This window comes from Manis pentadactyla, chromosome 10 (assembly GCF_030020395.1).
Source record: "Manis pentadactyla isolate mManPen7 chromosome 10, mManPen7.hap1, whole genome shotgun sequence".
In the NCBI taxonomy this organism is placed as follows: Eukaryota; Metazoa; Chordata; class Mammalia; order Pholidota; family Manidae; genus Manis; species Manis pentadactyla.
In genome coordinates, this window is record NC_080028.1 from 74,039,975 (window position 1) to 74,063,408 (window position 23,434).

General features: G+C 43.4%; 1 protein-coding gene and 1 long non-coding RNA gene across 4 annotated transcripts in view; one reads left to right on the forward strand and one right to left on the reverse strand.

Annotated features, from left to right (window-relative positions):
• XYLT1 (xylosyltransferase 1) overlaps window positions 1-16,236 on the forward strand; it is a 320,591-nt gene extending 304,355 nt beyond the window's left edge. For all 3 annotated transcript variants that reach the window (XM_057486977.1, XM_057486976.1, XM_057486978.1), the window contains one exon: window positions 10,358-16,236. In XM_057486977.1, the coding sequence (XP_057342960.1) occupies window positions 10,358-10,680 (323 nt within the window). In that variant the 3' untranslated portion in view covers window positions 10,681-16,236. The remainder of the gene's footprint in view (window positions 1-10,357) is intronic.
• The window catches only part of LOC130679130 (uncharacterized), a 144,475-nt gene that overhangs the window by 11,777 nt on the left and 109,264 nt on the right, over window positions 1-23,434 (reverse strand). The gene's annotated exons all lie outside the window — the stretch shown is intronic.

The window sequence follows — 23,434 nt, forward strand, 5'->3', positions numbered from 1 at the left end:
TTCTGACATTGGGGTAGATACCCAGCATATGGTTTGTTCAGATTGCAGAGTTCTGTGATGCAGGGAACATCAGTGCAGCACCACTCAGTGCATTGACTTGGACACCCTCTACAACATGATGGCATTCAGATCACAGAAGAAATCATAATGATGGTACATGTACCTAACATTCAAAGCAAGCTCAGCCAACAATACATTATTTCAGGATTCTTGTATCAGGAGAAAACTGAGGAAATGAGGGATTAGTAACACGAATTCAGGATGGTGGTTTCCACTGGGCACAGAGTGCAAGGACAGGGAAGTCAGACTCCTCAAGCGCCTGCCCTTTTTTTTCCTTTTTTCATCCAGTTTACTTTTATTTTTCTTATTTTTTACATTGAGGTACATACATAAAATGTACAAATATTACTGCAGCTTGATGAATTTTGATGTGTGTATACTTGTAACCCTCCCCCAGACCAAGATATCACACATTCTAATTTCTTCTCCCTTCACCTATTTCACCCATCCCCCCACCAACCTCCCCTCTGAGGAACAACTACTAGTCTGTTCTCTGTGTTTATGACTTGGTTTCTGTTTTGTTTGTTAGCTTTGTTTTTCAGATTCCACATACAAGTGAAATCATATCGTATTTGTTTTTCTCTGTCTGACTTACTTCACTTAACTGTAATACCTCGTAGGTCCATCCATCAGACACAAAAGGCAATGGTTTATGCTTTTTAATGGCTGAGTACTATTCCAGTGTATATATGTACCACTCATTGTTATCCATTCATCTATTGATGAACATTTAGATTGCTTCCATGTTTTGGCTATTGTAAATAATGCTGTGACAAACATAGAAGCACACATATCTTTTCAAATTAGTGATTTTGTTTTCTTTGGGTATTTCCAGAAGTGGAATTGCTGGGTCATATGGTATTTCTGTCAGTTTTTTTGAGAAACCTCTATACTGCTTTCCCTAGTGGCTGCACTGATGTACAGTGTACAAAGGTCCCCTTCTCCACATCTCACCAAAACTTGTTTTTTTGATATTAGCCATTCTGAGTGGTGTGAGGTGGTACCTTATTGTGGTTTTGATTTGCATTTCCCTGATTTGTGATGCTGGGTATCTTCACATGTCTGTTGGCCATGTATATGTCATCTTTGGGAAGATGTTAATTCAGGTCCACTGCCCATTTTGAATCATATTAGTTGTTTTCTTGGTGTTGAGTTGTATGATTTGTTTTTATATTTAAATATTAGCCCCTTATTGATATATCATTTGCAAATATATCTCCCATGCAGTAGGTTGCCTTTTTCTTTTATTGATGTTTCCTTTGCTATGCAGAAGCTTTTTTTTAGTTTGATGTCCCACTTGTTTCATTTTTGCTTTTCTTTCCTTTGCCTGGGGAAAAATTCCCTTGCCAGGAAAAAGATGTTCAAGAGTTTACTGCCTGTGTTTTCTTTCTAGGAGTTCTATGGTTTCAGGTCTTATATTGCGCCTCTAATCCATTTTGAGATTATTTTTGTATATGGTGTAAGATAGTGATCCAGTTTCATACTTTTGCATGTGGCCACCCAGATTTCCCAACACAATTTATTGAAGGGACTGTCTTTTCCCCATTGTATATTCTTGCCTCCTTTGTTATAGAATGACTAATCGTATAAGTGTGGACTTATTTCTGGGCTCTGTATTCTGTTCCAATGATTGATATATCTTTTCTTCTGCCAGTACCATACTGTTTTGATCAATGTAGCTTTGTAGTATAGCTTGAAATCAGGGAGCTTGATACTTCCAACTTTGTTCTTCTTTCTCTTTGGCTATTCAGGGTCCTCTGTCGTTCCATACAAATTGTAGGATTATTCTAGTTTCAAGGAAAATGCCATTAGTATTTAGATAGAGATTGGATTAAATCTGTAGATTGCTTTGGGGATTGTCTAGCCATTTTTAACAATATTAGTTCTTACTCTCCATGGCCATGGTATAGCTTTCCACTTATTTGTGTCATCTTCAATTTCTTTCATCAGTGTTTTATAGTTTATAGACTATATAAGTCTTTTACCTCCTTGTTAAATTTACTAGGTATTCTTTTTTTTTAACTTTGACTTTATTTTAAAAAATTAATGAAATAGTGAAAAAATCATACAAATTAGATAATAAAAAGAATAAAGCAGAACAGTACTAACATGTATTGAGTTTATAAACCTGAACCCATGCTAGTGCTTTTATTTAATAATTTCTTTTTCCTAGGTATTTAATTTTTTTGGTACAGTTGTAAATGGGATTGACTTCTTAATTTCTCTTTCTGCTTGTTCATTATTTGTGTAATGTATATAGAACTCAACAGATCTTATGTATATTGATTTTGTATCTTGTGACTTTACTAAATTTATTTATTAATTCTAATAATTTTTTTGAAGGAGGCTTTAGGGTTTTCTGTATATAGTATCATGTCATCTGAAAATAGTTACAATTTTACTCCTTACCAATTTGGGTGTCTGTTGTTTCTTTTTCTTATTTTATTGCTATGGCTAAGACTTCTAGTACTATGTTGAGTAAAAGTGGTGAAAGTGGGCATCCTTGACTTGTTCTTGATCTTAAAGGAAAAGCTTTCAGCTTTGCTCCATGGAGTATGATGTTAGCTGTGAGTTTGTCACTTGTGGCCTTTATTATGTTGAGATATGTTCCCTCTTTACCCACTTTGTTAAGCATTTTAATCATGAATGGGTGATTAATTTTGTCAAATGGTTTTTCAGCACCTATTGAGATGACCATATGGTTTTTATCCTTCCTTTTGTTAATGTGGCATATCACATTGATTTGCAGATGTTGAACCACCTTGACATCCCTGGAATAAATCCAACTTGGTTGTGGTGAATGATCTTTCTAATGTATTTTTTAATTTGGTTTGCTAATATTTTGTTGAGGATTCTAGCATCTATGTTCATCAGGGATATTGGTCTGTAATTTTCATTTTTTGTGATAGCTTTGTCTGGTTTTGGTGTCTAGGTGATGGTGGCCTCACTGAATGAATTTGTAAGCTTTCCTTCCTCTTTAATTTTTAATAGTTTGAGAAGAACAGCTATTAACTCTTCTTTAAATGTTTGGTAGAATTTAACTGAGAAGCCATCTGGCTCTGGCATTATGTTTTGGGAGTTTGTTGATTACTGCTTCAATTTTGTTACTGGTGTTCAGATTTTTTATTTCTTTCTCATTCAGTCTTGAGAGATTGCATGTTTTTAGGAATTTATACATTTCTTCTAGGTTGTCCGGTTCATTGACACATAATTTTTCAGTCATTTTTAAAGATTATTTATATTTCTGTGGACTCAGTCATAACCTCTCCTCTTTCATTTCTGATTTTTAGTCCTCTTTTTCTTGATGAATCTAGCTAAAGGTTTATCGATTTTGTCTGTCTTTCAAACAACCAGCTCTTAGTTGCATTGATCTTTTGTATTGTTTTCTTAATCTCTACTTCATTTATTTACACTCTAATTGTTATTATCCTTCTTTCTACTAATTTGGACATCATTCTTCTTTCAGTTTCTTTAACTGTAGTGTTCAATTTGAGATTTTTCTTGTTTGTTGAGGTTATTGCTATAAACTTCCCCCTAGAACTGCATTTGCTGTATCCCAAAGGTTTTGAGTTGTTTTCTATTTTCATTATTCTCCAAGTATTTTTTAATTTTGTCTTTGATTTCTTCATTGACCTATTGGTCGTTTAGGAGTATACTGTTTACCTCCTTGTTTGTGTGGTTTTTTTCCTTTTTTTTTCTTGTAACTGACTTCCAATTTTCATAATGTTATGGTCTGAAAAGATGCTTGGTATGATTTAGTCTTCTTAAATTTATTAAGACTTGTTTTGTGGCCTAACATGATCTTGGAGAATGTTCTACGTGCACTTGAAAAGAATGTGTAGTCTGCTGTTTTTGAATGTAATGCTCTGTATATATCTATTAAGTCCATTTGGTCCAATATGCCATTCAAAGCACTGTTTCCTTAGTGACTTTCTGTCTGGTTGATCTGTCCTTTGATGTAAGTGGGGTGTTAAAGTGCCCTATTATCATATTACTGTCATTTTCTCCTTTATGTCTGTTAACATTTGTTTTATGTATTTAGGTCCTCCTCTGTTGGGTGTGTAGATATTTACAATTGTCATATCTTCCTGCTGGATTGAGCCCTTAATCATTATATGATGTCCTTCTCTGTCTCTTGTTACAATCTCTGTTTTAAAGTCTATTCATGTGATATAAGTACTGCTACTCCAGCTTTTTTGTAATTTCTATTTGCACAGAATATGTTTTTCCATCTCTTCAGTTTCAGTCTGAGTGTGTCTGCAGGTCTGACATGAGTCCCTTGTAGGCAGCATATAGATGGGTCTTGCCTTTTATCCATTCAGTCACCCTGTGTCTTTTGACTGGTGCATTTATGTTAATGCAGCATAGTAATGTAATGTAAATTATTCTATTTACATCCAAAGTAATTATTGATAGCTATGTGCTTTTTGCCATTTTGTTAGATGTTTCCTGGATGTTTTGTTGTTTGTCTCTGGTCCATCCTTCTTCTCTTGCTCTTTTCCCTTGTGCATGATGACTTCTTTAAGTTGGATTCCTTTCTCTTTATTTTTTATGTATCTATTATAGGTTTTTGGTTTGTGGTTACTGTGTGGCTTATTTATGTCATATTACACATATAGTGGTCTATGTTAAGTTGATAGTCCCTTAAGGTCAAATGAATTCTAACAGCAGTGCATTTTTGACTCTCCCTTTTCTGTGTTTCATACACACAGAGTTCTAGGGTGGGTACCATGTAGCCAATGACACAAGGAGAGATGGACACAGATGATGTATTCTTTAGCACCTTTTTTTTTTGTGATTCCCTTAACTAATTTTTAGATGTAATTGATTTTACTTCTGTCTTTTTTATCTTCATACTAGCTTGTCAGTGATTGGTCTACTACCTTTGCTGTTTGCTTTTACTAGTGAAATTTGTTATTTTCATAATTTTCTTCTAATTATGGCCTTTCCTTTTCCTCTTAAAGAAGTCCCTTTAATATATCTTGTAAGGCTGGGTTAGTGGTGGCGAATTCCTTTAATCTGGGTTCATCAGAGAAGCTCTTTATCTCTCCTTCAATTGTGAATGATAACCTTGCTGGTTAGACTCTTGGTTACAGGTTTTTCCCCTTCAGCACTCTGAGTATAGCATGCTACTCCCTCCTAGCCTGTGGAGTTTCTGCTGAAATATCAGTTAATATCCTATGGGGTTTTCTCTGTGAGGAACTTACTGCTTTTCTCTTACTGCTTTTAAGGTTCTCACTTTGTCTGTGATCTTTGACATTTTACTTATTATGTATCCTGGTGTGGACTTCCTTGGGTTCATCTTGTTTGGGGCTCTATGTGCTTCCTGGACCTGAAGGTCTGTTTCCTTCCCCAGGTTAGGGAAGTTTTCAATTATTATTTCTTCAAATAAGTTTTCCACCACTTTATCTTTCTTCTCCTTCTAGGATTTCTGTAATGTGAATATTAGGACATTTCATGTTTTCCCAGAACTCCCTTAACATATTCTCATTTCTTTTTCTTTTTTCTTTCTGCTGTTCAGCCTAAGTGCTTTCCATTACTATCTTCCATAGTGCTGATCTGCTTTCTGCTGCCGGTAATCTGCTGTTGATTCTGTCTAGTGTTATTTATTGTATTCCTCATCTCTGATTCGTTCTTTTTTACATTTTCTATCTCTATTGAGGTTGTCAATGAACTCATCCACTCTTTCAAGTCTCCCAAGCATATTTATAACCATTACTTCAAACTCTTTATCAAGTAAATTGGTTAACTCTCTTTCATTTAGTTCTTCTGCTGAAGTCTTGTTCTGTTCTTCTGTTTTAAGCATATTCCTGTCTCCTCATTTTGTTTGATTTTTCTATGTTTCTATGTATAGGTTAGGGCAAAGGGCTACCTCTTCCTGTCTTAATGGCGTGGCCTTATGCAGAAACAAACCCTAAGTAGACTGCATCTGCCTGATGGCTTTGGCTGGCTGTCTGGAGGCCAGGTGGGTGTGGGCTGAGGAGTTCCACATCTGGGGCTTACAAGGCAAGGGCTGGGGGTCTCTCTGGTGACTGGTGAGTGCCAGCTTGGGCTGCACTAATGGGGCACTCGGGTGGAGTGGCACAGTCCAAGGGTCTCCCAGGTTGGCAGCAGGCCAGAATTGCACAAATACTGCCTCTCCTCCACGTCTGCCTTGGTTGGACCGCTGGATCTCTCAGAGGCATGTCTGGGTACAGATGAGAGCCAGGAAGCCTACTCTGTCACATCTGGAGCGGGTGTGTTCACCCTGACCCTGCTTCTATCTACACTGTCATTGGGTGGCAGAACATAAACAGTTGCCCCCACCAGCACCTCCAGTCCCAGACAGAGTTCTAGCAGCTTCCTGCAGTGTGGCAGGTGCTTTAGTTCTGAAAATCATCTTTCATTTATAATCATCATTGGCTTTTAAACTCTCTCCAGCCCATGGCCCTTTTTCTGTGCCCAGGACAGGTGAATCTGTGCTCAGACCCTCTGCAATATCCTCCCTACGACAGGGCCGCATTAGGAGATGGGACTTCTCCATACCGTCTCTCTCTCTCTCTCTCTCTCTCTCTCTCTCTCTCTCTCTCTCTCTCTCTCTCTCTCTCTCTCCTGTCATTTTTGGGGTTTTTTTTCATCCCTCACTGTTTGCAAGGTGTTCACTCAGGCCTCTCTTCTCCTCAGGATGAATTGTTCCATGTGTAGGTGTGGATTTGGCACATATGTGGAAGAAGATGGGCTGAGGCACTTTCTATGCCGCCATCTTGTACCCGCTTCTACTTTTATTTTACTATTTTCTCCTCTCCTCCTCCTTTTATCACAGGGAACATCTTCATCCCCATACAGTCTTGCCTCCATAACCACTGCCAAGAGTTTGATGTGCATTCTAGAGGTTTCTCAGTGCTTTTAAAGCATAAAACTGGTTGAAAATATACAAATCACAACCACATTATCATTTTTGTAAATGGAGTATTTTCTAGTGAAACTTCCTTTTCTCACTTTCCAAGTCAGTTTATATAAAGCTACCAGCTTCATAGTATTTCACTGGGTGGACCCACAATTCATCTATCTTCTCATTGGTAGACACATAGCTTCTTTGGCTGTTGTTACAGATCACACTGCAAAGAAAAGTCTTAGACCTAAAATTGTATGAGCCTCTGCAGATACATCCCTAAAACAGATTCCTAGAAACAGGATTTCAAGATCTCTCTGTATCTGAAATTGTTCATCTCCATCTAGCAGGTCACAAACCCAGAAATGTAGTACAGCCTCTTTTAGATAAAAAGAGTTCTAGGATGGGTACCATTTAGCTAATGACACAAGGAGGGATGAACACAGATATGGGGAGAGGGTGCCTGGAGTCCTAAGATGTGAGTATTGAAGCGAATTCTGTGGACCTCTGCTAAGTTTCTGTGCTTAAGCAAGCAGATAGAGGCCTCCTGTTTTCTTGAGCTGGAAGTCGGCTTCCCTCTCCCTTATGGAACAGGCAAAAGACAGCCTCTGTACAGCTATCTGGCCGGAGGCCACTTCTTAGGGCCCTCCAGTGTCCCCTTGATTGGGTCCACATACTCAGCATCCGTCAGGGTTCCAAAACGCAGATGTGGAGGGGAGGGATGGAAATGGCAGTCTCCTCTTGGCTTCAGATACACCTGTGAGAATTAAGAAGTGGCTTTGAATCCACCCCCACACCAATAAAATAGCTCAGGGCCATTCACTGGACCTCGATTATTCCAGTTTTTTCTCCTGGAGTTTCTGGAGGTGATAAGACTCTTCTCACCCATGCCAGGCCCACGATGAGCCAGGGGTCGTGTTCCCCCACTGGGAGCAGCCCCCCAGGATCAGTAATTGTATTTGTTAACGATGTTCCAGTGACAGGGAACGCAAAGGTGGGAGCAGTGCAATTTGTAAAATGATTCATCAAGAGTAATTTGCTATTGTTGCGTCCCTGGTAATCTCAAGAAATCTGATGAGGTGGAATTGAGGAAAATTTAATTATAGAGGCAAGCATCGCTGGCTGATGCTGTAATAGCATTCCCCACATTAACCTCATTTTTCACAAGGGTTTTCTGCATCAACCACAATATTTGGTTCCCAGTGTTCAAATGTTTGTTAGCTGCTCCTTTTTTACTTTGCATGTCCTGCTGCTTGTCAGTTTGGGTGCCTCCCGCCTCTCCAGCTCCCCACCTCTGCAGAAATGGAGGCACCGAGAGGCTCTGGTAGAGGAATCAGGCTCTGTTCTCCTGGCAGATGGTACAGGAGCTGCCCACCCTCTCTGCCAGCATCAGGGAATGGTGGGCTAGGGCCCGATTTATGACCACAGTGCCAGCTGCCTTGAAAGTGAGAGGCTCTGCTCTCCCTCCTCCCACCTCGCCCCTCCAAACCATGGGGCCCAGCCCCCTGAGCACTGGGGATTGAGGGAATGACTTTCTTGTTGGTGTTCGTCAAAGCGTGTTTTTAATTCAACTAGTTTCCCCGTTGCTTTTAGAAGGGCAGACGTATGGCCTTTCTTCCTCCCTCTTCCCCACTCAGGGCTGCACCTGTTAGAAAATAACCTCTGACTCTCCAGCTCTCCTGGTTGCCACTGCAGGTGGCGGCCACTGTCAAGCAGACGGGAAGCACTGTCGCCTGAAGTGTGCGCCTCTTGTAAGGAGATTTCCTCCCATCCCAGCTCTCTCAGCTACAGCAAAAGTTGAGGTGGTAAAATACAGCTCATCAGAATCATCGGCCAGTCTGCTTAAAAATATATATTCTTGTATTTGGCAAGAAAATAAGCAATGAGTGGGAACCCCTCTCCAAAACAGAAATGTCTACCCTTTTTGGTTCCCCATCTTTACGCCCCAGGAAGCAGTCACAGTTCCCCTTTTATATGTTTTGTTACTGTTTACAAAATGTACACCCTTCTGCTGGAGCCTCTTGTCAGCCCTGTGGGTCTATCGGCACGAGGATGAGGATCCATTTTACAGAAGGGGAAACCAAGCCTGTGAAAGGCTGGCTCCCAGATGAGAAAATACAACTGAAGTCAAAGCCAGTGTCCATTTCTAGCCGGTGGCGGCGCCTGCAGGTGGAGCATCGTGATGGCAGGCATGGCCTTTGGAGTCAGCCCATCTGGATTTGACCCCAGATCTGTCTCCAACTACAGCTGCCTCTGTTTCCCTATCTGTGAAATGGGGATAATAAAACCAGTTCTGTAGTGGCATATGTGTGTACAGATTGCATGTTAATACATCCAACAGTAATTCTAACTAAACTTTTCCAAGCACTTCGTATGTGCCGGTTGCCATTTGGAGCCCTATATATGAGTCAGCATGTGCAGCTGTCACAGGGCTGTGAGGAAGGTATCAGTGCTCTACCCACTTTATCACTCGGGAAACTAAGGATCAGGGCATCGAAGTATGGCAGGTGGGACCTGGGGATTCAGGCAGCCTGACTGTGGTCCCTTTGCTCCTGCATGAAGTGTTGGTTGAGAGCTGACTGAGCTCAACCGACCCTGGCTCAGACCCTGGTGTCGACCCTCATTTGCTGTGAGAGAGGTGCTTGGGAGGTTTTGTACTCACAGCTCCCTCTGCCTGGTATTCACTTCCTTGGGATCTGCTGCTTTCCCAGTGATTAGCACTCAGCTCAAACGTCACCTCCTCAGAGAGTCTCCCCTGCGCACCCCTCAAGCCCCCTCATCTTGCTAACCCAGAGAGCAGCACACTTTTGCTGTAAAAGGCTAGATAGTAAATATTTGTGCCTTTGTGGGCCACATACAATCTCTGTGTCAGCTACTGTGCTCTGCTGTGGTAGCACAAAGGCGGCTGTAAAGAATATGTGCACACATGGGCCTAGGCACATTCCAGTAAACTTTATTTGCAGGAGGTGAGCTGGCTTTGGCCCAAGGGCTGTAGTTTGCCAGGCCCCTGCTCTGCCTCCATACCCCCTGTTCCCTTCATGAGCCTTTCCACAGATTGACCTGCCCTTATTTAACTTGTTTACCTCTTTATCATCAGCAGCCTCTCCCCACTGGATTGTAACCTTGACTGTCTGGTTCACTCCGCCACATAGAATGGAGCCTGGCGCTCAGCGATCTTTATCAAATAAAGGCTTGAATGCCTTGCGGATAGAGGTTTAGCACCTGCATGCTGAGTGAACAGAGGGGCCACGCCCTGCACAGGCCAGCTCGTCGCTGTTGAAGCAATGTCCTTGCAGTCTCTGTTTCACCATCTGTATGGTGGGACCGCTAAAGAACTCTCTCACGGGGTTGTTGCAGGAATTAAATGGTGATGCACAGCACCTGGCCCTTGGCTCTTCTAATAGAATTGTTCCCTTTGGCTTGCAGAGGAGGCACTGAAGCTGCACAACGGGCCCCCCCACAGCGCCTACATGGAGCAGAGCTTCCAGAGCCTGAACCCAGTCCTCAGCCTGCCCATCAGCCCGGCCCAAGTGGAGCAGGCTCGGAGGAATGCCGCTTCCACGGGCGCCATACTGGAGCACTGGCTGGACTCTCTGGTGAGCAGCATGTGGACCGCCATGGACATCTGCACCACAGGCCCCACAGCCTGCCCTGTCCTGCAGACCTGCAGCCAGACGGCCTGGAGCGCCTTTAGCCCCGACCCCAAGTCAGAGCTGGGGGCTGTCAAACCTGATGGCCGGCTCAGGTAGCACCCGGCACGTGAGCCACAGCGGGTCTTACAGGGAAAGCAGCCAGAGGGCCAGTGGGGCCTGGATCTGGCCTCCCACCCCTGGGGGTGCCTTGGTGAGAAGGGTTTCCCTGGCCATGGAATGATGGAGAGGGAAGGTTTGGAGGCCAAAGCAGGTTCTGCCGACAACCTGCATTTGGCCATCTGGCTGCAGGGGGTGGGGATGGCTCAGTCCCAGCACCGAGGTGTTCTTACCTCTTCTGGTTGGTTCTCAAGTCCTACAGGCTCCTTGTCACACGCCCGCCCCTTCCAGTGACCTGGCCCCCGCAGACCAGTGATTCTCGAACTTTTATTTTGAGCAGCAGAACATTGTTTACTAAGCACAGTTATAGCTGGAAGTTCAAGGGTCAGGTGAAATCCAGGCTGCTCTGGCCAAAGCTGGGGCATGTGAGGTTGGCTCTCAAAGCTCAGCCCACCAGGTGGTCCCGTTGTCAGGGGCATCTCCTAAGGTACCTCTTCAGAACCAAGGGCTCTGCAAACCTAGTTTGAAAAGCACTGCCCAGACAGTGGGTTTGCCCTACAGCCCTGCCCTTCAGCTCATCTCCCCACTCCTCTGGGCTGGGAACCCCTCGTGCCAGGCCCCTCCCCCTCAGAAACCAGATGGGTGGGAAACCTTTTGCTATGACATGGCCAAGGTCCACCCCAAGTGTGATTGCCACATGTCCTGAGTTCCAGGCCACCCTCCCTCAAGGGTGCCACATGAGGCAGCAGAAACAGGCTGATGCTTATGAGCAGGAAGTCTCCTGTCCATTCATGGGACCAGGACCTCTCCAGCCTTTGACAATGGGCACTTTGGGGACTGTGGCCCTGAACCACAGAGCCTGTTTGCAGCCACACCCATGCTGGATGCACAGCAATACGCGTGCCCTGCCGAGCCCCTCCGTTCTGAGGTCAGGCACTCCAAACCTTTGTGAATCGCCCACTTGGTGCTGTTGGGATAGACCAACCCGCATGGACCGGACTTTTCACATCCAGGAAAAACCATTTCAGATTTGGTTTTTATTAAATTCACACCCTTCCTCATCCGAGGTGCCAACGGGCCCATCTGATATGCAGTGAAAACATGGGAAGCTTGAATATCTGGTTATTTAAACCTAAACAATACTAAACAATAGTATTCAAATTGCTGGAGTTACCAGAAACCCGAAGGGTGTCCCTGCCGCGTGTCCCTCGGAGGGCGCCCTGCTCATCCAGAGAGCCCTTCTCCCTCTAACCCCACCCACTCCTTGGAAAAGCATCGCCCCTGCTTGCAAAGGTGGAGAGCCAGTCCATGTGTGTTTCTCTCTCCAGCCAGGGGTTTGGGGCACTGCAGCCCACTTCCCGTGACCTTTCAGCTGTCGCCCCCAAAACCATCCCCACCACCACCAGCAAGGCAGGGTGTCCTATGGGTGATGGAGAATGCAGAGAAGGGACACTTTAGATATTTATTATTTATATGTTTAGTCAATGACTAATTAATTAGTAGGTGCTGTTTTTGCAGCTTGTCAATTATGTTATCTTACTAACTGAAGCTGCCTTTATTCACAAAAGGCCCCCTCCCCACCCCTTGCCCTAGCACCTGTCTCTCTTTCCATCTCTCTGTCTGCTCTACATTCCCCACATCCTCAGAGGAAAGCAGGGGTGTTGGACACCACAAGGAGAATGCTCTGACCAGCTTCATGCACCCAAGGGGTTGGGGGGAGTCTGGGGAACACCGGTGCCTCAATTTTCCTCCTGCAGGCTGTTAGCCAGGGCTCCAGTTCTGGGGCGGGGGGTGGGGGGGTCGCATTTGGGATTCCTGAGCCATCCCCGCTGCCCGGCACAGGGACACAACAGGCTGAGGACCTGTGTAGAAGGAGAGCATGCCTGCCCCAGAGCTTCCCTCCTACTGCCAGTCTAACCACTGTGACAAGATGACAGATGGAAACAGGCACCTTCCAGGCCCAGGAGCCACTGGTCTGCAGACCAGGCCCGCAGAGTGGTGCTCGGCCCCCGGGAGCACTTCGCGGATACACAAACTCTGTAGGCACCAGGAGGCCAGAGCCACATCCTCCCCACCAGGCCCCAGTGTCTTGCATGGCTCTGGGGGTGCTTAGCTGGCACAGCCAGCACACAGTGTGCCCAAGATGCCCGGCCGGGCCTCCTGCACCCACTAACATGCTGACTTGTCCCTGCCCTGCAACTGACATTGGAGTGGCAGAGCTGGCTCACTCTGTGGACCGTCCCCACCCCTCCCTGCACCGGGCTGCGCTCCCTGCTCACCTTAGCGAATTCGCAAAGCTGGGCAATCACACAGGGTGTTCCCTATGTCCCCTGTTTGTAAACCAGAGAATAACTTCACAGATGTTATCATTGCTTAAAAAAAGAATTCCAAACAAAGCCCAGGATGATTTGAGAAAAGGGTGTGTTTTCCCAGGGAAGATAGTTCAACATTTTTTTAATCTGCCTGAGGATTTCTTTGTTAGGGGCTATTGGTCAGGCAGTCTGGAGCAGTGGCTGGCTGAGGCTTTCAAAACCATGACACCGCGGGCTCCAGAAATCTGCAGAGGCACAGTAGCTGTTGGCTGTGCCACTGACCAGGTCCCTGGGACTTCAGGAAGGCTTAGAGGTGGGGCAGGGTCGGCTGTCAGGGAGAAGGAAGCAGCGATAGGCTGCAGTGCTCTGTCCGATCACCCAGGCAGCCTCCCCAAGTCCCACTGCCCAGGACCCCGTGCTTTATCAACTGTACCTGTCCCTGCCTTTGGAGAAAGGCCTTTCTGCTCAGTAGTCATTCTGACTTCATTTCTCATTTAGCTTTTACAATGTAAGTGGAGTTTAGAGAGGGTGAGTGAAACTGAAAGAGGCAGATTATAGCTACTCTGGGCACGTGCCTGGGTTGGGTGGACCATGCCTGCTTCCTTGTGGTTCCCTAGCTTGCAGGTGCAAGGAGGATACTGGCTTGATCTCTTTGCCAAGAAAATACAGACTAGAGGAGAGCAGAAACTGCTGGGTGTGGGGTGTGAGCCAGGACCCCTTTCACAACCAAGTCCACTTGGGACTCAGGACACAAGCACCCCTGAAGCCCCCAGGGCAAGTAGACCAAATCAGCTGTTGGCAAAGGTCCACCAGATCCAAGCCCCGCTGTATGGTAAGGGCCACAGCTGCCCATGGGATCTGAGATACTAGCATACTTAGTATAAGACAGTAGGGAGTGGTGGAGACTGCGGTCTGCTGGCATGTACGTGGCCTATCCAAAAAAAGCAGTAGCTATGCGGCTGTAGCCCGTTGTGCCATGTGTGGTAGGTAAGCACATAGTAAAACCTGCCAGCTTGGTAAGGAAAGCCAGAAGTACAGATTTTACTAGGAAATTTGATTTTTAAATGGCAGCAAATTTTTCTTAAGAGTGCAGGCAAAGAGAAATCCCACAGGTCAGCCACCATTGCTCCCTGGAGAGGGGTATAAAGTGAGGTTAGGTGTTGCCCTGGTGGGCTAGGGGAAAAGCCAACATTGGGAAGGATCAGAAACCTCTTACGAGACAGTCCTGTCCCAAAGAGACAGCAGCCCTGGAACTTGCACTCCTGGTGGTAGGACAGTTAATGCTAAAGGAGAGAAGGAACAGAATCTGGAGGCCTTGACACTCTGCCCCTTAAACAGAAAGAGGTCCATTCCTTCCTCCAGGCAGCGAGGTCAAGAACAGGGTCTCACAGCATGGTAACTCAAACAGCCCGGCTTTCTCCAGGTCCCAGGTTTTAGCAGCCATCTCACCACATGTCTAGAAGGCTCCAGGAAGCCATGCTTGTTCCCAGGCTGTCCTCAGTTACCTACTTTGCCCTTGGGTCTACCACAGGCGCTACCTCATTGTGTCTGCTGAGAAGTTTACCTGGAGGGGAAACAAAGGTGTCCAAAATCTGCTTCAGCTGAATGTACAATCTATGCAAATTCTCTCTCTGTGTCTCTGTTTCTCTTTCCTCCCCCCTCAACTCCTATCTCAGAAGTATTATTTTTTGTACCTTGCAAACCAGATACTGTATAGACCCCTCTTGAGACAGAGGAGGGCTTTCGTGCGCCACCTGTGTCTGCCCCTCACGTTGTCTTTGGCTCTGTCCTTGCTGAGCCCCATGCAGGGAGAAAGTGGCCCTACCCCTTGCTGGGAATACGCCAACCACCTTTGCCTACAGACCCCCACCCCGCCCAGGAAAGCAGTTCCCACACCTCACCGCCTCCTTTCCTCATTTCCTTCTGACTTGCTTATCCTCCCCCATCTGCCCCCAAAAGCCTTAGGTTTCTCTTTTTTAAAATGTGGCCTTAAAATTATTTTTGGAAAGCTGACAGCCCTCTCCCTCCAATTTCCACCAACATCCAAGAAGAAAGAGTAACTCAAGGTTTTTGTGGTAAAACCTCCTAATGAGGGGCTGCCAGTCTGTAGTTTGTAGGTGTGATAGAAGCTGCTTATAAGTGTCATCTAGAAGAAAAATATTCTTCCATTTTTCCTATGGGTAAAATGAAGGCTTGGGTGCTCATGTCAATCTCAGCCCCCTCCCACCACACTCCCTAGGGCACATCGCCCCTGAAAGGGATGGTTTCGTCACCAGCCAAGGGCTCCTGTGGGCTTTCCAACCCTCCCCAGCCAAAGGCTTGGTGACTTTCTGTACTTCATTCAAGGGTAAATCAGGAGAGAGTCTCAGTTTATCTCTTTGTCCTCCCTGCCTGGAAAGTGATAGCATTAAATAGTCCCAGTGGATGGGTTGTGTTTGCAAAGGGACCACGTGCTCCATACTTCCCGAGCCTCTCCTCCCCACCCCACTCCCACTGTCGCCCCAGGGCTGATGGAGGCCAAAGACATCCCCAGGGTTTTCATAGGAAATTCACTGGAATTAAGCGCAATCATCTCCGTAGTCTGTCTGTCTGTTTTTTTTTTTTTTAATATTGTGTCGTCAGTAGCATTTAGGTATTTTTTTAGAGGTCTCACAGTAAGTTATTACCATCGCCCTCATTTTTTTTCAAAGATATGTGGTGATATAGTTTTAAAAAATAACTATTTTGTTATAGATCATAATATGCATAAAACTGTACAGAAATATTTTGTAATGTATTGATTTTAAAAAAAGAGAGAGGATATGTAAATAAAGTTTAAAAAAAGAATTCAAATTCAAATGGCACACACTGAAAGATGTAGATATTTTGCTACTTATTTAAAGGAGTATTTTAAAAGCTATTGAACTATCTGAAATTGACCAGTAATCAAAGTTCCCATCATCCGAATGCTTTTCCTCGGGGTAGAACGTGATTCTTGGAAATGATTGCACTATCGCCCATTTTTGCACCTTCTCTGTCTTTTCATTTAGCAGAAAAACAACAACGAAATTGTGCCTTAGCTGTATTTTTTTTGTCTAGGGGAATTTGTTTGTCTGACAAAGCAAAATTTTTTGCAGAAAACAGTGGATGTATTAAATACTGTATCATACCAAAAACACTGCAGGTGTATATAGATGCTGTCAGCCTGTGTTTTCAGATGCAGAATTTTAAAATTAAAAAAAAAAAACAACCTGTCTTTATGGAACAGCAGCTTGTGGCTTCCTTTGAGCAATATCATACATCTTCACGCATCCTGTCCTCCCCTCCTCTGCCTGTCCATCCCTTAGTATTTGGGTGACTATATTAATTTGTCACCCATACTGGGGCACCAACTGGATGGAATGCTGGGACACAGGCATAAACTGAGCCTTTCCTGGGAAAACTTGAATGTGTGGATGTACTTCCTAATCAAGCCTACTGTCCTCTCTCAACAAGATTATTGCAACACCATCCTGCAAATGATTCCCCTGGTTGAGGCAGAAGTACATGGTTTTAAACCCTTCCTTAACAAGGAAGGAATGCCATTTAATGTGGCAAACAGTTTCTATACCCAGCTGGCTGGTTATGTAGCAAACCTGTTTCCCTTTCCTCTTTACCACACAGACTACATTTCCCAGACATCCCTGCCCTTAGGTGTGGCCATGTGCCCAACTTCTGGCCCAGGAATGAGGATGGAATTGTTGCACAGCACTTCTAGACCTGCCTCATCAAACCTCCTATGAGAGTCTCCTCTCTCTCTCTCCATTTACCAGTTCCAATATTTTGAACCACTTTAATTTGGGGCATTTGCTTAGCTGTTCTCTTTTATTGCTGTTCTTGGAAATGTCACAAAGCTCCCAACTTAAAAGAGAGCAGCCACAATTTGGGAGATGCCAGGCCTCTGGAAGCCACATGGAAGGCCACCTGACCAGTCATCCCTGTTTGACTATGACATGAAAAGACATAAACATGTACTGTGTTATGCCACTGAGAATTTACCTGTTACAGCAGATAGCCTTACCTTAATAATTCATCCAGAAATGGAAACTCAGATGGTCACCTGGGAAAGTCCAAATTTCAGCCTCTTCATTCCACACATAATAGATAAATGAAGTAACTTCCCTGAAGCTACCAAGATATTAGTACCATGGTCAGTACTAGAACCAAGGTTTCCTATCCCCCAGTGAGACCTTCACAAGTCATTAGGAAGACTAGTTCTCCATCCTCAAGTTTTGACCTTATTATGTTTATACATGCCTCCTGAAGGCCATGGCCAAGGATTGACAGTGCACAGGTTACAGATGACTTTAATTCACCTTTCAGAATCCTTAAAAGCAAAGTGTGCCCCTGAGACCCAAATGGGACTTCACAGCTACACCAAAATAGTCTGGAGAATTTAAGTGACTCTACATTTGGAGAGATGGATGGACCTGATTCATTTGCCAAAACGCTTTTCCCATCTCACCTTACAGCCAATCTCTCCTTTGCCCAAAGGTAAGACCTCAAAAAAAGCGTTGGTTGCAAGAAAATAATAAATTTCTAACATCTCCACAGGAGAAAGAACCTGACCCCTGCTCCTCATACCTACACACAAAACCTTTTCTTGAGAAAGAACTGAGGTTGTAATACCTTTATACAATGAGGGACAGAAATATATCACATAAAATGGCAGGAGAGCTGCAGACATTGTCATGGTGGGAGCCCCATCCCCACAACAGCAACCCGCAGTGGGGAGGGACCCAGGTGAGATTCCCTGCCCTGGAGCACAGGAAAAAAAGCCTTCAGTTTTAAAGTGTATCTAAACCATAAGTAAAAAAACCTGATTTTCAGAACTAAAATACCTGTCATTTAGCGAAGAAAGTGCAGGAACTCTGGGATTAAAGATGAATGCCATGGTTTGCATTTCTTCTGTATATTGATACTGCAGCTGGATGGTCACAGGGTCCAGGCACACTTGCCAATTCCAAACAAGGTCTAAGCAGCCTCCCAGCCTCAACCACACGCAGACACACATGCCAGGGATCTAGCAGTGCCACCCAGGTTCACCCCACCTGTACCCACCATCTCCCAGAGCCTACTCAAGAGATCCCCAGAGCATGCTACCTTGCTGCCTGCTTCAGTCTGCACGCACAGCCCCCACCAGTGAGACCTGTGAGTTCCCTAGAGTGTATAACAGGCCTGCCAACACTGCACTAGCCTGTACTCAACCAGTGTCCACCCAGGCAGCCACCTAAAACCACTAGGCATGTATGGTTTACCTAAGGGGTCCTTCCTTCACAAGGCCAATTCTTCAGCAGTGAGAAAAGTAACCCTTTCATCTAACTCCTAATCAAGCACAGAGAGTGAAGCAAAATGGGGGGACAAGAATATGTTCCAAATGACAGAACAAGACAAAACTTTGGAAAAAATAAATAAAACAGAGTTAACTGATTTACCTGAAAAAGAGCTCAAACAATTATTATACAGATACTCAACAGACTTGAGAATGGATGAACTCAGTGAGAACCTCAACAAAGAGAAAGAAAGTATAAAAAGGAACCAGTCAGTGATGAGGAATACAGTAAGTGAAATGAAAAATACTAGAGGGAATCAACAGCTGATTACAGGATGCAGAAAACAAACCAGCAATCTGAAAGAGTAACAGAAAGCACTCAAGCTGAACAGCAAAAAGTAAAAAGAATAAAAAGGTACAAGGACAGGTTAAGGGAGCAGTGAGATATCAAAACATCCTCACATTTACATTATAGGCGTCCCAGAAGGAGAAGAGAGAGAAAGGGGTAGAAAATTTATTTGAAGAAATAAGAGCCAAAAGATTCCCTAAACTGGGGAAGGAAACAGACCTCCAGGTCCAGCAGGCACAGGGACCCAAACAAAGGAACCCAATGAGGTCCACACATAGACACATAATAAGTAAACTTTCAAAGACAAAGAGAATCTTAAAAGCACTGAGAGAAAAGCAAAGAGTTCCCTACAGGGGACACCCCATAAGGTGATCAGCTGATTTTTCAGCAGAAACTCCATAGACCAGAGGGAGTGGCACAGTATAGTCAAATTGCTGAAAGGGAAAAAAAGAAAAACCCTGCAACCAAGAATACTCTACCCAGCAAGGTTGTCATTCAGATCCGAAGGAGAGATAAAGGACTTCTCAGATGAACACAGGTTAAAGGAGTTCACTATCACTATACCAGCCTTACAGGAAATGTTAAAGGGCCTTATTTAAAAGGAAAAAAAAGTACCACAATTAAAAGCAAGAAAATTATGAAAAGAAAAACTTGCATTGGTAAAAGTGAACAGCAAAGGTAGCAGACCAATCACTGAAAAGGTATTATGAAGATCAAAAATAAAGTAGTAAAATCAACTAATTCTAAACATTAACAAAGACAATCACTAATAAAAAGGTGTCAAAAGAGACATCATAGAGCTAGAGGGTACTATGCTCAGTGAAATAAGCCAGGCAGAGAAAGACAAGTACCAAATGATTTCACTCATATGTGGACTATAAGAACAAAGGAAAACTGAAGGAATAAAACAGCAGCAGAATCACAGAACCCAAGGATGGACTAACAGTTACCAAAGAGAAAGGAACTGGGGAGGATGGGTGGGAAGGGAGGGATAAGGGCGGGGAAAAAGAAAGAGGGCATTACAATTAGCATATATAGTGTGTGGGGGGCAAGGGGAGGGCTGTGCAACACAGAGAAGACAAGTAGTGATTTTATAGCATCTTATTATGCAGATGGACAGTGACTGTGAAGGAGTATGTGGGGGGGACTTGGTGAAGGGGGGAGCCTAGTAAACATAATGTTCTACATGTAATTGTAGATTAATGGTACCAAAATTTTAAAAAATTAAGAAATTTAAAAAAACAGACATAATTGACATAAAAGATGGAGGTGAGGTAGTTAAAAATGTGCTGTTAGAATGCATTTGAACTTAAATGACCATCAGCTTAATTTAGACTGCTTTACATGTAAGCCATCATATATAAACCACTTGGTAACCACACACCAAAAGTCTATAATAGATACACAAAAAATAAAGAGAAAGGAATCCAACCATAAAGAAGTCATCATGCACAAAGGGAAAGAGCAAGAGAAGAAAGAACCAGAGAACAAAACAACAAGGAACATTTACAAAAATGACAAAAAGCACACAGCTAACAATAATTATTTTGATGTAAATGGACTATAATTACTTTGATGTAAATGGACTAAATGCAACAGTCAAAAGACACAGAGTGACTGAATAGATAAAAGGCAAGACCCATCTATATGCTGCCTACAAGGGACTCAAGTCAGACCTGCAGACACACACAGACTGAAACTGAAGGGATGGAGAAAGATATTCCATGCAAATAGAAATGACAAAGAAGCTGGAGTAGCAGTACTTATATCCCATGGGATAGATTTTAAAACAGAGATTGTAACAAGAGACAGAGAAGGACATCATATAATGATTAAGGGCTCAATCCAGCAGGAAGATACGACAATTGTAAATATCTACAAACCCAACAGAGGAGGACCTAAATACATAAAACAAATGTTAACACACATAAAGGAGAAAATGACAGTAATACGATTATAGTAGGGCACTTTAACACCCCACTTACATCAAAGGACAGATCAACCAGACAGAAAGTTACTAAGGAAACAGTGCTTTGAATGGCATATTGGACCAAATGGACTTAATAAATATATACAGAACATTACATTCAAAAACAGCAAACTACACATTCTTTTCAAGTGCACATGGAACATTCTCCAGGATAGATCATGTTAGGCCACACACAAGTCTTAATAAATTTAAGAAGATTGAAATCATACCAAGCATCTTTTTTTTTTTTGAGAGGGCATCTCTCATATTTATTGATCAAATGGTTGTTAACAACAATAAAATTCTGTATAGGGGACTCTATGCTCACTGCACAATCATTAATCCACCCCAAGCCTAATTCTCATCAGTCTCCAATCTTCTGAAGCATAACGAACAAGTTCTTACACAGTGAATAAGTTCTTACATGGTGAACAGTACAAGGGCAGTCATCACAGAAACTTTCAGTTTTCATCACGCATTATGAACTATAAACACTCAGGTCAAATATGAATATTCGTTTGATTTTTATACTTGATTTATATGTGAATCCCACATTTCTCCCTTATTATTATTATTATTATTTTTTAATAAAATGCTGAAGTGGTAGGTAGATGCAAGATAAAGGTAGAAAACATAGTTTAGTGCTGTAAGAGGGCAAATGTAGATGATCAGGTGTGTGCCTGTAGACTAAGTGTTAATCCAAGCTAGACAAGGGCAATAAAACGTCCACGTATGCAGAAGATTTCTCTCAAAACAGGGGGGGTGAAGTTCTAAGCCTCACCTCTGTTGACCCCCAATTTCTCACCTGATGGCCCCCCTGTGACTGTGCCTGTCTTAGGTTGTTCCTCCCTTGAGGAATCTTACCCGTCTCTGGCTAACCAGTCATCTTCCGGGGCCATACAGGGAAATGTAAAGTTGGTAAGTGAGAGAGAGGAAATATTGTTTGAAAAGGTTAGCTTTTTACTTCTTTGCAGATTTATGCCCTGTGGCTTCTATGCCCAGCATTTGTCTTGAGGTATCTTTAGCACTTGGAGGAATTATGATACTCGGTAAATTCGATATGAGGCATGAATTCTATTTAAGGGTTGTAATTAGGAAGGAAGAAGAAAAGCTATAGGAGTAGCAGACAGAAGAAAACATGGGAAGATTGATTACTTCTTTGACATATCTTCTTGTAGAGTAATTTAAGCATGTATAGGTTTTAAACTACTAATTAAATTGCACACACACATTAACATAATAGGAATACAGTTACATAACCAAGCAGACCAGCCATCTCCAGTGAAACCAAGAAAACCAGTTAGGCACCCTAGGCATTTGTGAAAACTTATCTAAGATACGGTGCATATTGTCCAACTGAACTGGAACAGTCTGAGAGAAATCAGACAAATTAAAACAACCCATTCCTGGGGAATGTTCACATCCCATATGTTCTTTTAACAGTAGATAGTCTGTAGTTGTAAGATTTTGGAGTGCTACAATTTGCACTTCTCCTAATTCTTGGTTGAGTTCCAACAGTATAGATCCAGTCAAATTTGTTGTTTTACTGTATGCACAGGCCAGCTTAGATATCTCCTTCCTCATTCCCATGGCAAGTCCAGGAACCAGTGGGATGAATGCAGCTACAACTGCAGCATCGCCTGGATCTTTGTTGAGGTTTTTTGATGATCATCTTCTGGCATGAGTCTTCCAGAGAGTGCTGATGTTGGAAGTTCTTCTTCATATCGTATCTTAGTTCATTTTGGGGTAGCCAAATTAGGCTTTGATCCTCTGTATAAACACAAACAGACCCTTTGCCCACACTTTGATATGCCCTTTATACCATTGTGTAGAACTCATTGGAGGTCACCACAGGAACTGCTTTTTTTTTTTAAGAGAAAGGAATATTATCAGAAAAATGTACCTCCATAGCCAATCATCTGACACCCTTTAAGTGATCAAAATTAAGGATATTTAAAGCATGCATTAATCATTGATTTACAGTTAGTTTTATCCTATCAGGGAGTATTTCTTTCTTTTTTGTTGTTGTTTTCATTAATCCACACTTACATGAATAATATTATGTTTACTAGGCTCTCCCCTATACCAGATCCCCCCTATAAACCCCTTTACAGTCACTGTCCATCAGCATAGCAAAATGTTGTAGAATCACTACTTTTCTTCTTTGTGTTGTACAGCCCTCCCCTTTCTCCCACCCCCCCATTATGCATGCTAATCATAATACCCCCTTTCTTCTTCCCCCCCTAATTCCTCCCTACCCACCCATCCTCCCCAGTCCCTTTCCCTTTGGTACCTGTTAGTCCATTCTTGGGTTCTGTGATTCCGCTGCTGTTTTGTTCCTTCAGTTTTTCCTTTGTTCTTATACTCCACAGATGAGTGAAATCATTTGGTATTTCTCTTTCTCCGCTTGGCTTATTTCACTGAGCATAATACCCTCCAGTTCCATCAATGTTGCTGCAAATGGTAGGATTTGCCCTCTTTTTATGGCTGAGTAGTATTGCATTGTGTATATGTACATCTTCTTTATCCATTCATCTACCGATGGACATTTAGGTTGCTTCCAATTCTTGGCTACTGTAAACAGTGCTGCAATAAACATAGGGGTGCATCTGTCTTTCTCAAACTTGATTGCTGTGTTCTTAGGGTAAATTCCCAGGAGTGGAATTCCTGGGTCAAATGGTAAGTCTGTTTTGAGCATTTTGATGAACCTCCATACTGCTTTCCACAATGGTTGAACTAATTTACATTCCCACCAGCAGTGTAGGAGGGTTCCCCTTTCTCCACAACCTCGCCAACATTTGTTGTTGTTTGTCTTTTGGATGGCAGCCATCCTT